The sequence below is a fragment of the Pipistrellus hanaki genome (assembly GCF_964339955.1).
Source record: "Pipistrellus hanaki genome assembly, chromosome: 13".
Classification (NCBI taxonomy): domain Eukaryota; kingdom Metazoa; phylum Chordata; class Mammalia; order Chiroptera; family Vespertilionidae; genus Pipistrellus; species Pipistrellus hanaki.
The window spans coordinates 36,524,468-36,538,401 of NC_140515.1; the positions used below are offsets into that span (position 1 = coordinate 36,524,468).

The following is a 13,934-nucleotide window of genomic DNA, read 5'->3' on the forward strand; positions in this document are numbered from 1 at the left end:
AACAAATAATGAAGAATTCAATTCCAGGCTGAATACAGGGTAATTTTTATCTTAAGCACTTTTTTCTATCATCCAAGACCAATTATGCTTGTAAATAAACCATGGAATATTAGCCAATCCTCAATTGCTCATGGGTTGCTTATACTTAGCAAACCTGTTAATTTCCTTTACTTGGATCTCTCTCACATCCAACTTTCAACCTCTGACATGGGAAATATGAAATAATTTTAATAATTTAGTGGAAAACCATAACTAGGAAGACAAATCTAACATATCACTTAAAATCTTCTGAAACTAAATATGGACAAAGCCACGTTAGAGGCTTTACATCACTTGTGTAACTGCGCCCCTCCATGGGTTGGCTGTGCTATGGTTTCTAAAATACCACTTGTGAATATACGTACTTGATGGTAATGAATGTAGAAGAGCCAATAAATTGGACAAAACCATTGATTCAGCAATATTGGTGACACAATCTTGGTTCGATGTCACTATATTTACAACCTGTAAATTAATCAACAGGATATTAAGATTTTTGGAAATAATTTCTGACCTAAATCAAATTAACTCAAGTTAGCTAGACCTAAATAAATATAAGGCTTCACAAAAGTGAGAAAAAATGTTTGGAGGACAAAATCTTTAATATTTAGAGAATAGTTTAATTTTAAAGATTGGCTTTATTATTTGCTCTTTTGAGAAAGAAAATGCTAATGCTCATATCCATATTTTGTACATTAGCTTCCTACTAATTTAGAGGTAAGAATTAAGTATAATGACCTAAAAAATATTTTAGCACCAATTCACAATCTTGAGGCTTATAAGAAGCCTTCAGTCCTACACGCTCTGTAACTTTGGGGAGTGCACTGTTTTCCAGCTGCAGACTTGGGGTAGGAAGATGATAATCCTCCCCACTGGGACTTTGCTTTTAGAAGGAGAAAGTAAATGTCTTTCGGGGCCAGCACAACAGACTAACTCTCCATTCTAGAGTAATGGGGCATATTTTTCTTTCGAAGAGGATGACTTCTCAAGCCTAACTTTTATGGTAGACATCTAAAGATGAATGTCACTTAACTTGAACCATGTGGTCAGTACCTCAATGCAACGTATCATAGATTTAATAATGTTTATTTAAAATGTTACAGGGTACTTCATGGAATTAAGTTCAGAAGCATGCATTTCAATTAAAAGAACATGCTTGTTGCCTAGCTGGTTTGGCTCAGTGGAGAGAGCATCAGCCTGCAGAATGAAGAGTCCCAAGTCAAGGGCACATGCCCAAGTTTGGGCTCGATCTCTATTGGGGGGCATGCAGGAAGCAGCTGATAAATGTTTCTACCTTTCTCTCCCTCTCCCTTCCTCTCTGAAATCAATAAAAATATGTATTTTTAAACGATTAAAATCAAAAGAAAAGAACATGCTTGTTAATAAGCTTTTTGACTAATTTAACTTTTTTTTTTTTTTTTTAACCCAATCATTAACTCATTACTGCAGGGCTAAATTTGGTGTTTGTCCTTTCTCTGGAACACAAACCTAGTGTGTAGCCAGCAGAGTACCCTGATCTCAAATGTCTCTCTGTGGGGACACAGAAATATCAGAGAAACCCTGACACTTTTTCTTAATTCCAAACATCCGAGTAAAGTCAACTTTTAAACCCACACTACATGACAATATATAATGTATTTCAATGCATAATAGACAATGGCAGCTGAATATGATCTTGAAAATGTTATGACTGCATAACATTTGATCTTCAAAATGAGTAAATTAATTCAAAATTTAAAAAGCACATCCACACTCAACTTGAAGACAAAATGAAAAATAAAAAACGACACAATAAACATGTAAACTTCCATTCAGCTTCAGATGGTGATTAACCAAGTTTCTCACCATACATAGTAAGTGGCAGGAAAGGCAACATACTTTAGTACATTTTTTTTACCTCCAAAGCCAATTGCTGCACTTGACCAGCTCCATGGACTCGGAGAAGAGAAAATATTAATTTAAAGTGCCCAATGCATTCACTTTCAGAGCCTAAGGAAAAAGAATAATATGTTATTTTTTTCTAAGAGATGTCCTAAATTTCAAACATTCAGAAAACCAATACACACTATTGTTTACTGTCAATTAAGGGTCTGTTAAGCTTTTCTCAATATTTGTGATATGATGTGAATAAAGTATCTCTAAGCCACAGTAAGTATCAGGCAAGACTAATCTAGTAGAGTTTCTTATGTTCGTTTTGTTTCCATTTCCATCCCCACCCTTAGCCTCAAACTAAAAACAAGAAATTTATCTAACAGAACTCAAAAATAAAAGGTATACAGTGGTAATTATACTCTTTATCTCTTGACCTTGGAACTGCTACCCTACTCACCCCAGCTTAATTATATTTTGGGAAAGTGTTAACATCATTTGGCTTTTAATTAAGACTGAGTTAGGACGCTGCCACCTGAGGACTACACTACAAACAAACAACTAATATGCATATATTACAGGGATACTTGTGAAAATATGTAAAACTTATTTCCATTCCTACCCACCTCAAACCACAATCCCACATATTCACTCCCATCTTGTCAATAAAACAAAAACATTAAATATTAAGGTTTTGTTCAGCATGTATTTCCTTTTATTGCATAGTAGTAAAACATATAGTGTAATTTGTAATCTTTTGAGACCCCATAATTCACTATGATCCCTCAGCTTAAAGGATCTGAAAGTATTCTATAAGTAAGTTGCTTTTAAATTCACTTGTAAACCACTTAACAGGTAACAATTATTAAAAATACATCAATGACACATAAACCATATTTCTAAATTACAAGTGAGCATGTGATCCTGATACAAGAACTTTATAGATGCTATCCAAACAGTTTCTGTGCAAGCCCTTCCTCTATTTTTGTAAGTTCCAAATCAATAGTCTGCTTTACTGCAATTATTTGTACCTAATACGCCACTGCTACCATTCTACTATGCCAACTACAACAATAAAAAAAGGTTTTCCTCAGAGTATGTAATTTCCATGATATACATTGGGATGTTTTAATAACATCCCAATATATACCATGGAAATTACTAAATTCCTAAAAACATTTCATTACTGTTGTTTTATTGGACTAATTTGTTGACAATAAACAAAAAGTCAGAATTTTAATAGTATTATAATATATATTGAAAAGAGCAAAAAAAGTATCTGGAAGATAATTAATGGTAATGTAAATTACATTTATATGAAGTTTTATATTCTATATTTGTTATCAAAGCTAGAATTAGAAGAAGCATTTAGATTTTCATTCATCTGTCTCCTTTAGAGTCAGGCAAGAGTGATGATGTATTTGGAAATGTCTTCTTAAAGATGTTTAAAAATGAAAAATTTCACATTTTCATTATTACAAATTTTATACACCAACCACTTCAGTTTTTCAAAACTATGAGTGTCCATATGCATATGGCACTGTATTAAGGACCAGAAGAGACAAAATTACATCACCTAATAAATCTAATTTAAGCACTTACATTTTGTATATCAACTTATGTCATCAATATGAAGTTTTACACTATCAATTGATTCTGCCTTTTCAACTCACTGAGACACTTATAACCATGGTGCTTTGACCTATCTTTCCAGCCTACTGCTTACAGATAAAAATATTATGGGGTCAAGTCCTCTTAAAGTTATGTCAGGTATAGCATTATAACCAAGTAATTTTCCCTGATAAAACTGAGAACTGGGTTTTTCAGGCCCATTATTATAAGGATCTAACTGATGAAGGATGCAGTCACACACCTGGGTTATATTTTATGACATTTCTCAGAGCCTCCAAAGCCATTTCCACTCTTGGCAAGCGGTCTCCGTGTTGTTCTGACTCCACTTTTGCAGCATGTGTGATGGCCATGAATGTGTGGAGGTACTGGGCCTGTGAGCCTATGTAATCCAAGAGACTTGCAGCAAACGCTTTTGGAACCTAAGTTGAGTGGAGATGTATTTAAAGACATGTGTGACTTCAGAAATAATGTATAACAAAGACTCCATAGCAAAAAAAAAAAAAAAACAACCAACCAAACAGCAGCAAAAAACTCAAGCTACTAAGTGATTGTACATACACATAAACATACCTATGGATTAAAAATGGGAGGAAAACCCTGGAAGGTATTGCTAAGTGGGTAGAACATCATCCTGTGCATCAAAGGGTCATGGATTCGATTCACCGTCAGAGCACAAACCCAGGTTTTGGGTTCAATACCTGGTCAGGGCTCATACAGGAAGCAACTGATTGATGTTTCTGTCACACATTGATGTTTCTCTCCCTCCCTTCCTCTCACTCTAGAACAGGGGTCTTCAAACTTTTTAAAGTGGGGGCCAGATCACGGTCCCTCAGAGAGCTGGAGGGCCGGACTATATGAACTACTAATTCCTACTGTAACACCTCGGCTGCACTCACTGCCCAAAAAACCTGGCGGGCAGGATCAGACTCCTCTGCAGGCCGCATGTGGCCCACGGGCCGTAGTTTGAAGACCCCTGCTCTAGAACCAATGGGGGAGGGGGGAATATGTCCTTGGATGATGACTTAAAAACAAACTGGGGCCAAAACCGGTTTGGCTCAATGGATAGAGCGTCGGCTTGGGGATTGAAAGGTCCCGGGTTCGATTCCAGTCAAGGGCATGTACCTTGGTTGTGGGCATGTCCCCAGTAGGGGGTGTGCAAGAGGCAGCTGATCGATGACTCTCTCATCAATGTTTCAAACTCTCTATATCTCTCCCTTCCTCTCTGTACAAAATCAATAAAAAAAATATTAAAAAAAAAAAAAAAAAAAGCTGGGGGAAGGGGAAATAAAACTCAGTCACATTATGAAGTGTTTCTCAACATTTTCTGTCCTAATACATTAGAGATCAAATATACTACCATGAGAACTTAAGTATAACAATGCTGAGATTACAGTACCACTTATCTTTACCAATAAAAGTTAATGAATAACATTAGATGTAACTTCTACAATTTGGTTATATTTTAACATTTTAAAATTATATATATTTAGAATATATATTCAAAGTTTAGTTTTCAAAGGGGTCTTTAAAGTCACTGAATTCATTCAGCCTAATAGCTAAATAATACACATTATGATTTAGTAAATTCCTTTTCTGCTAAGAGCGAAGTCTAAAACAAAGCTTCACTTCTTCCCTCCTTAAAAACCAATTAATCACCAAATCCTCTTGGCCATCCTCTCCAAAACAAAACAAACAAACAAAAAAAACCTATAACAAAATATTCCTACACAATCTCTAAGCACTAAGAAGAAAAAGATGCTCCTCAATTTGCTTCTGGAACTGACAATCTGATATGACCCCAATCATTTAAAAAAAAATAAATATTTGTTCTCCACCTGTATTTTCTTATTTTCGTCTAATAACTGGCCAGAGAAGGATATTTTACATGACGGAGTTGAGTGCACAAATGACCTTGCACTTCCTTGAGAGACTAGTAAGTTGAAGGCATATAGCCATGACAGTAGGATACCATAACATAAGGAAAAGCTGGGTAAGGATTAACTTAGTACTGAATTCTCAAAATTAAATTCTTCAACTTTCAAAATAAAGAGGCTTATACATTATCAATGGTCACCCCATCCCATAGCCAGGCTGCTATAAAGCATTTGGCAAAGAACAGGAATTATTTCTCTGTACACAGTGTGGTAAAATGGGCAAAAGTATCAGACAAAACTAACAGAGAGCTTACCTCTAGCTGGAAAGTAGGGACTTCATTATACACCCTAACAAAAATCTCGCCTACAATAAGTTCTTTGGCGTGATCACTATAGACAAATTCTGATCCGTAAGTTTTGTCACAATCACCCTTTAAAAAAAAAAAAAAAAGAATATAGACTATTAGATATACATCAGAATCAATAGTATCTGGATTATAAATCTTTCTACATATTCAGTTTAACAGCATCAGATAAGTAACTTAAAAGACTCACTCATTTTTCAGAGGGAAAAAATGTGGTGGGTTACAGAGACAGCACCCATTGCAATTGCAATTATAAGGTTTATTAAGTAGTAATATGGATTCTGGAATGGATGTAGAGTTGTTATTTTCTAGTCAAAGACTAATATTATTACTCATTTTAAAATTTCAAAAGATCACAAAGGTCAGCCAATGAAGTGTCTTAGAGCTAGTGTTCATAAAGCAAGTATGACACTTGGTTCTTCTCACTCCATTCAGCAGGCATTGGGCCTAGTCAGGTATAGGGTGACATTTTTATTGGTTTAAAAGTAATATATTAAATGAAGTGCTGTTTAAATAAACAGGTTAACAAATCAAGAAGAATTTCCATTTAAGAAAAAGTAAAAAGACAGAAAAGAGAAATGGGAGAGCCCTGGCTGGGGGGCTCAGTTGGTTGGAGTATCATCCCATACAGCAAAAAGGTTGCAGGTGCAGGTTCAATTCCTGGTCAGCTGTATACCTAGGTTGTGGGTTCGATCTCTGGTCAGGGTGTGTATAATAGACAACCAATCAATTTCTTTCTCCCTCCCTCCTCTTCTCCTTCCTTCTTTTCCTTTCTCCCTCCCTCCCTCTTCTGTGTCTAAAAATCCATGAAAAATATCCTTGGGTAAGAATTAACAACAAAAAAAGTCAAAACCCAATCATTTAGTATATGTACTATCCAGGTTTTCTCCATATTTTTCATCCTATGGTTGTTTTTTGTTGTATTTAATGGTTTAACAGCTTCTCCACTGAAAGGTGTCAGAGTAGGAGAAATTATTCAATTTTGATACCAAAAGCAATTTTGATATACTGGAAAATAGAGGATGAAAAGAATAATTAGCAGGGCTTCTGGGTGCAAAAACTGGTTAAAATAGAAGACAGGTATATATTAGTGGTAACAAAAACAACAGAAAAATCTCAATGTATTATTAAATATAAAAGAAGTATTCTTAAATTCTTTAAGTGCTACTAGTATTCTTAAATATTAGGTGGCAAAAAGCTATATATAGGCTTAATTGGAGAAATGGGCTTCTGCTTTGTCAATGCTAAGTTACATTTCCAGAGATTTCATCAGAGTTAGTGACCCAATAAACTTAAAAACAGTAACTTACTTTTTTAATCATGTTTTCTTGTTGGGATTCAAGAAATTCAAGTAGCTCTGCCCTTGTAGAATTGTTCCATATCAAATAGGGGTTCTCTGTGTTGCTGTTAAGCATCTTCAAAATCTAGGAAACAGAATAAGTTTTGTAACATTTAGTAAAAATGCATTGAAGTTATCGTTTACTAAAATTGTCTATTACATTTGGTAATGGGTGCTTTAAGTAGAACAGAGCTCAATAACAGGCATCTCGATAATTCTAAAAAGTCTGATAATACTATCCATGTGCACCTGAGAAAAATTAAGGCTGAGAGAGGGCAAACTATTTGTTCCAGGTCTCACAATCCTTACGTAGTAAAACAAGGATTCAAATTTGAATCTGTCTGACTTAACATTGGCTCTGCTTTGGTGAAAATTACACAATATATCTGTGTTAAAGCATTTAATAAACTCAGGAAACATAGGCTTAAACAGAATCATACTGCCTTTATACACATTTATTTGAAAACAAAAATCTAAATCTTTATGAAGCATACTCCTATAGGAAGGAAAATAAATGTATGGGCAGAGTCAGTTCCGCTTTTCTAGGCCAAGCCCTAATTCCAAATTTCAGGAAACAGTTCAGCAGACATAGCTGTGACTACTTCCCTATCCATTATGCTCCCCTCTACTTAGCTCTCCTCTATAGTAACTATGCATAGACATTTGACTTTCCTTTATATGTTTCAGTAACACTGTTTTACATTTTACATTTATAGAGCTCTATGCAAGGAGGAAAGCAGGGGTTAATCCAACCCTTGTTTTCAAATGTTAAGAAAATGACAAAAAATATATATTAGTAGGAAAACTGTAAAACTTTGAGAGCTATCCGTTTAAAAATAAGCATTTAATATGTCCAGGTGAAGTTCAGGCCAACATTTTGAAGTGCTACTAGTTCTTTTTTCCTGTAGTAGTTAATCAACAACTTGCTAGTTTTCAGTCAGCAAAACCCATCACATCAATAAACTCAAAATCCAGAAAAAGAAGAAAGAGTGACTAAATCCAGAAAAAGAAAGACTTTTTTTTAGAAAAGTCTAAAGCTCTTCCCTCTTGTTGAGGGGCACCAAAAAGCAATGCCCAGCACTGGAACCAGACCCATTCAGATTGGATTAAAAACAAAGAAGCTATTTGTAAGTTCTAAAAATACATTTAAAACCCTGAGGGCTTTTTTTTTTTTTTTTTTTAACAAAAGTATTAGACAATCACTAGAGAATATAAAAATAATATAAAAATAGCCTGCAATCCTGCCATTCAGAGATAACTACACATAAGCAGATTGGTACAGATTCATTCATCTTTCATTTCTTTTTAATACAAAAATGGGTTTAGTCTTTTCACTTGAAACACTTTAAACATCTTCGAATGCCTTTAAATATACCTTTACAATTTAAGGCTTCACAGTAGTCTATTTAATGGATATCTATAGGTTAATTCTCTAATTAACAATTATCTATAGGTTAATTCTCTAATTAACAATCTCTAATTTGTAGATTGTTTCTCAGTGATCTTCACATAAGCAGCCAAATAAGTTGGAGAGTCTGCCAAGGTCATGCTATTTTTGTCATGAACGCATGTGTGTGTGTGCATTTACTTTTGGGACTTCAAAACTACGCCCAAATAAGAGAAAGCTGAGAAACAACTAAAAATTGACTCCCTCTGCCCACTGTGAAACACCACTCCAGTCCAGTCCCTTATAATTCCAAGGGACAAGATTAGTTAAGAATTATGGTGGTTCTGCCCTGGCTGGGTGGCTCAGCTGGTGGAGCGTGGTCCTGTGCACCAAAAGGTTGTGGGTTTGATCCCTGGTTAGGGCACGTACAGGAGGCAACTGACCAATGTTTCTCTCTCTAAAAATCAATAAAATAAAATAAAGTTCTCAGGTCAGAATAAAACACACACAATTATGGTAGCTCCACAACTGAAACAAAGTTAATTTACACTTACAAAAAACTGCTCTTGTAGAGATAGGTCATTAGCATCAATACACAATAAACTAAATTTCTTGGCTGAGAGAACAAGCATATAAACACTGTCAATTTTTAGTTTCCCTGCAGCATTCAACTTTTTATGTTCCTGTATTATTTAGAGGATTTTGCAATATTCATCACAACCCAGGCTACCTGTAAAGCACATACCTCAGTAGTACTAACTACAGCAAGTTTTCTAGCAACATAGGGTGTCAGCATGCCAGACAAACTTTTCCTGATGGTTGGATTTTCTGGAGTTGCTTCTTCTTCAGGCAGATACCCTCCAAGGCGACTGAGAGCACGCACACTCAATTTGGCAAGGCTGTTGGCTACTTCCTGTTTAAAAAAATTAAGACATTAAAGTAGACCTGCTATCTTACATTAATAACCCAATTAACTATATGGGACACACTTAAAAAGCAGAAAGATAACAACCAAAAAAGGCACAGGAGTCCCTACCACTAATATTAATGAATTTATGCATTAGAGGTTACTCTTGTACCTATACAAAAGAGCATCAGAATCTGTGAGTTCATTTATACCAAAACAGTATCTTGTAGATAACTGAAAGAAGCACATCTGGGGGTAGGGCGGGAACAGGAGGTAGATTTGACTGCTAAAGACACATACAAATAACAGGATGAATAATGAATGACAGTAAGTACAAAAGTATAGATAGAAAAAAAATATATATGTAAAATTCAGGAAAGCACTCAAGTGTTTGGAGAGCTAGTCCCAACAGTATCGTTATCTTTTCCTGTGTTACAAAACCATAATTTTGCAATTCTACAGGTGATGCTGAGTAATCAAGAAAAAATTAAGATGTATCCAGTATATGCTACTACAAATTCCTTTGCCTTGAATCCTAGTTAAGATAAAAAGAATAGGAGGATTAAAGAGCAATAAACTTAGTTTATCTCTGAAAAACAGTGCATGCCTTGGGGGTTCTGGATAGCTGAAGCTTTGCTTCACATTAACCTATGGCTTGATTTTAAATGCAATATATAAGCAGTGTTCAAGTTACCTGCTGGTTTGTTTCTTCACTTTTCTGAATGCCACTCTCTTCCAGTGTGTAGTCATAATTAAACAGATAACCAAGCATATACCACAAAATTCCAGCTTGAAACAGGTGTGTCTGTAGCCAGAAATCCACAGCAAAAGAACTGACACACTCTACCCCAAGAGCGGCCACCCGTGGAATAGTCTGAGAGAATAAGAATAATTGAATTAATTATAGAGTTAAAAAGAAGCTCCCAAGAGAAATTGGATGTGAATGTATGTCAAGCTAGCTATCTTATTATGCAAAATATTTACTTCCTCTTCTATTTTTATTTCCAGTTTAAATTTGAATCCTATATCCTTTAAAATCCAAATTAAAAGTGACCCTGTGACAAAACACAGAATTACTATCTTTGAGGCTAGTGCTCAGAAACTTGGGAATCATTTTCTTCATTTCACTTATTCAATTTTAATTTCTAAAAAACGTAACAAGGTAATTAACAGCAATTCACATGCCAACCAACTTAAGTTTATCAATATCTTTAGTGCTGTTATACAAATTTACTTCTGTCATTCCGTTTGTTCTTGCTAAGTACTTCTAAAGACATCAAGTAAATATAGTTGAGGGCATGTTTTCATCATATTCCCTTATTTCTAGCTCAGAATCAGCACTCCAATCCTGTTCTATTCCAGTACATCTCTCACACTGTCAGTCACCCAAGAAATCTCTCCCTCAGCAGTACTGGAGTAAGAGGAAACAGTCAACTTTCAGATCTCTAAATTGGACTTTCTTCCCATGAGGCAGTGACGTGGCTAAGTTTCAGGTTTTATGAGGTACTTTACTCTCATGAGATTTATTAATACTAATCTCTTTCTTCCCTATCTTTCTCTTAATACTCAGATGAAACCCATTTCTCTTTAGCTCTGTCACTAGTCTCATTCTTTGTGGGCCAGCTTAGGAACAAAAGTTTTCATTGAAGCAATGCTTCTGTGAAAAACGCTATTAGAGAGCCAAGTAATTTACTTAAAGATAATTAGGGCTTCGCTTCGGCCAGTTGGTTGAAGCGTTGGCCTATGCACCAAAGGTTGCAGGTCTGATTCCTGATCAGGGCACATAACTAGGTTATGGGTTCTATCTCCAGTCGGGGAATATGCGGGAAGCAACTGATCAAGTTTCTCTCTCATGTCAATGTTTCTCTCTCTCTCTCTAAAGATCAATGAAAACATATTCTTGGGTGATAATTAAAAGAAAAATAATAATAATTTAGAGAAAACAACTTTAAAAACCTGAGACTGGCTACTTGACAAGAAAACTCATTGCCGGTTCTATCAGAAAGCATTAAAGGTGAACTCTACCTTGCCAAAATATAGCACCCGACAGAGATCCTTGATGATGCCAGGCATTTCTGTAATCTTCTCTCGGCATTCTTCAAACTGAGCAGCCACACTATAGCATTTGCTTATGTGTCCACATACCTGCAGACAACACAACAGAGCAAAAAAAAGAAGTCACCTCTGCATTCCTTGCTTAAGATAGTGGGAATCAAATCAGCAAAGATGTGTGAATATTTAATGATATATATAACACTCCAAAATCAAATAGAATATTTCTATTAAGTCACTAGTATTTCTGGTTAAGATTTTCTATAGATGCAAGGTTGCCATATCATGGCCACTATGGTACATGGCCAAATCAACCTTGGGCTGTCTTTATATGGCCAGGAAGTTAAGGTTTTCACTTTTTTTTTTTTTTTTTTTTTTAAGAGTTACTAAAAAAAAAACAAAACAAAAAAAACACAAAACAAAAAACAAAGCAAAAAACAAAAACAAAAACAGCCATAAAAAAGTTCAACAGAGACTGTATGTAGCCTGAAAGCCTCAAATGTTTACTTTATGGCCTTTTTGCTGCCCAGGCTGGTGTTTCTCAATGGTTAGAGCATCAGCCCACTCATGGAAGGATTGCCGATTCAATTCCCATTCGGGGCACATACTTGAGTTGCAGTTTCAATACTGGCCCCAATCAGGGCTGGTGCAGAAGGCAACCAATCGATCTGACTCTCTCACATCAATGTTTTTTTCTCTCTCTCCTCCCTCCCTTTTACTCTCTCTAAAAAATAATGGGGGGAAAAAAATCCTTGGATGAGAATTAAAAAAAAAAAAAAAAAGTTTGCCAATCTCTAGATTAAATATTTTTGTCCAGAGTATTAACATTGTAGAACCAGAGTTCTATTTATGTACTGTACTTCAAAGTAGAGGCTGAAACTAAAAAAACTTATACTCAATTGTTTTATGTTCTAAATTTTCCTGGCATAACAAGATGCATTCTATAATGATCTTAATTAATTCTTGATGGAATTTCTATCAAAGAATTCAGCTATTATAACCATAACCATGGTTGGGGGCAGGACACAGAAAAGGAAATTAGGCAGGGGTAGAAATGAATTAAGAATGGCAAAATGGCAAATATTTGAAACTAGGTAATGGGGACATAATGGGTCATTATATTATTCTCTATCTTAAGAGAAAAAATAAAGCCAACAGATCACAAACAATTTAGTGCAGTGGCTATTAAAGTGTGATATACAGACCATCAGCACCTGAGAATCTGATAAAAAAGCATCTTTTCAGGCCCCTGTGCCAGACCCACTGAATCAGAAACTCTGTGGGCAGGGGACGGGGAGGCGATGCTCAGAACCCAAGGTTTAAAGAGCGCTCCAAGTGGTTCTCATAAAGTCTGAGTTAGGGTATAGTATAATTCTCTTGGAACCATACGTTTTATTTTGTTGTTAATGCATAAAATACACCATGACCATGTGGGATTTATTCTATGGATGCAAGGCTGGTACAATATTCACAATCAATACATGTGATATATCACATAACTAAATTGAAAGACAAAAACCACATGATCATATCAACTGACACAGAAAAAGCATTCAACAAAATCCAACACCTATTTTTATAAAAACTCTCAGCAAAGTGGGAATAGAGGGATCAGAGTTCAACATAATAAAGGCCATATATGGCAAACCTCCAGCCAACATCATACTCAATGGGTAAAAACCAAAAATGTTTTCCCTAAGAACAGGAACAAGACAGGGATGTACACTTTCATCGCTCTTATTCAACATAGTACTGAAAGTTTTACCCATAGCGATCAGACAAAAAAAAAAATAAAAGGCATCCAAATTTGAAAGGAGAAAGTAAAGTTGTCATTATTTGCAGATGACATGGTAGTGTACATAGAAAACCCTAGACTCCACCAAAAAATTACTAGACTTAATAAATGAATTTGGCAATGTAGCAGAATTCAAAATGAACACCTAGAAATCAAAGGCATTTTTGGTTTAACTCTTGCTGCAGTGTGGAGTGTTATTTGGTGTTTGTTACTCAAGACATTTTTCAGGTTTTCCCTTTACTTTTATTACTTAAAAGTTTCTGGATTTGTGAGCTCTATTTCCTGAAACTTTCCCTTACAGTGTACCTTATTCTTTCCTGATTTTCTCTCTTTCTTGCAATATTAATTATGGGTCAAATGTGTTCTCTATAAGATATGTTTAAGTCTTAACCCCCAAGTACCTGAGAATGTGAACTTATTTGGAAATAGCATCTTTATAGATGTACTAGTTAAGATAAGGTCATTAGGATGGACTCTAATGCAATAAAGTATGTGTCCTTATAATAGGAGAAAATTTAGACAGACAGGCAGGCGCAAGCGCGTATACACACACACACACACACACACACACACACACACACACACACACGCACACCACAGAAACAGGAAGAATGCCATGTGAAGAAAGCAGAGATCAGAGTAATTTGTGTACTCCACACCAAAGGTTTTCAGTAA

The 13,934-nt window shown here is 35.4% G+C and overlaps 1 protein-coding gene across 1 annotated transcript in view; it reads right to left on the reverse strand.

Moving 5' to 3' along the window:
* The window catches only part of DNAJC13 (DnaJ heat shock protein family (Hsp40) member C13), a 100,094-nt gene that overhangs the window by 16,414 nt on the left and 69,746 nt on the right, over nt 1-13,934 (reverse strand). The window contains exons 39-46 of the mRNA XM_084902114.1: nt 11,438-11,557; nt 10,107-10,286; nt 9,251-9,418; nt 7,090-7,203; nt 5,729-5,845; nt 3,782-3,959; nt 1,937-2,028; nt 405-504 (exon numbers count right to left, since the gene is read on the reverse strand). Coding sequence (XP_084758240.1) covers nt 405-504; nt 1,937-2,028; nt 3,782-3,959; nt 5,729-5,845; nt 7,090-7,203; nt 9,251-9,418; nt 10,107-10,286; nt 11,438-11,557 — 1,069 coding nt within the window. The remainder of the gene's footprint in view (nt 1-404; nt 505-1,936; nt 2,029-3,781; nt 3,960-5,728; nt 5,846-7,089; nt 7,204-9,250; nt 9,419-10,106; nt 10,287-11,437; nt 11,558-13,934) is intronic.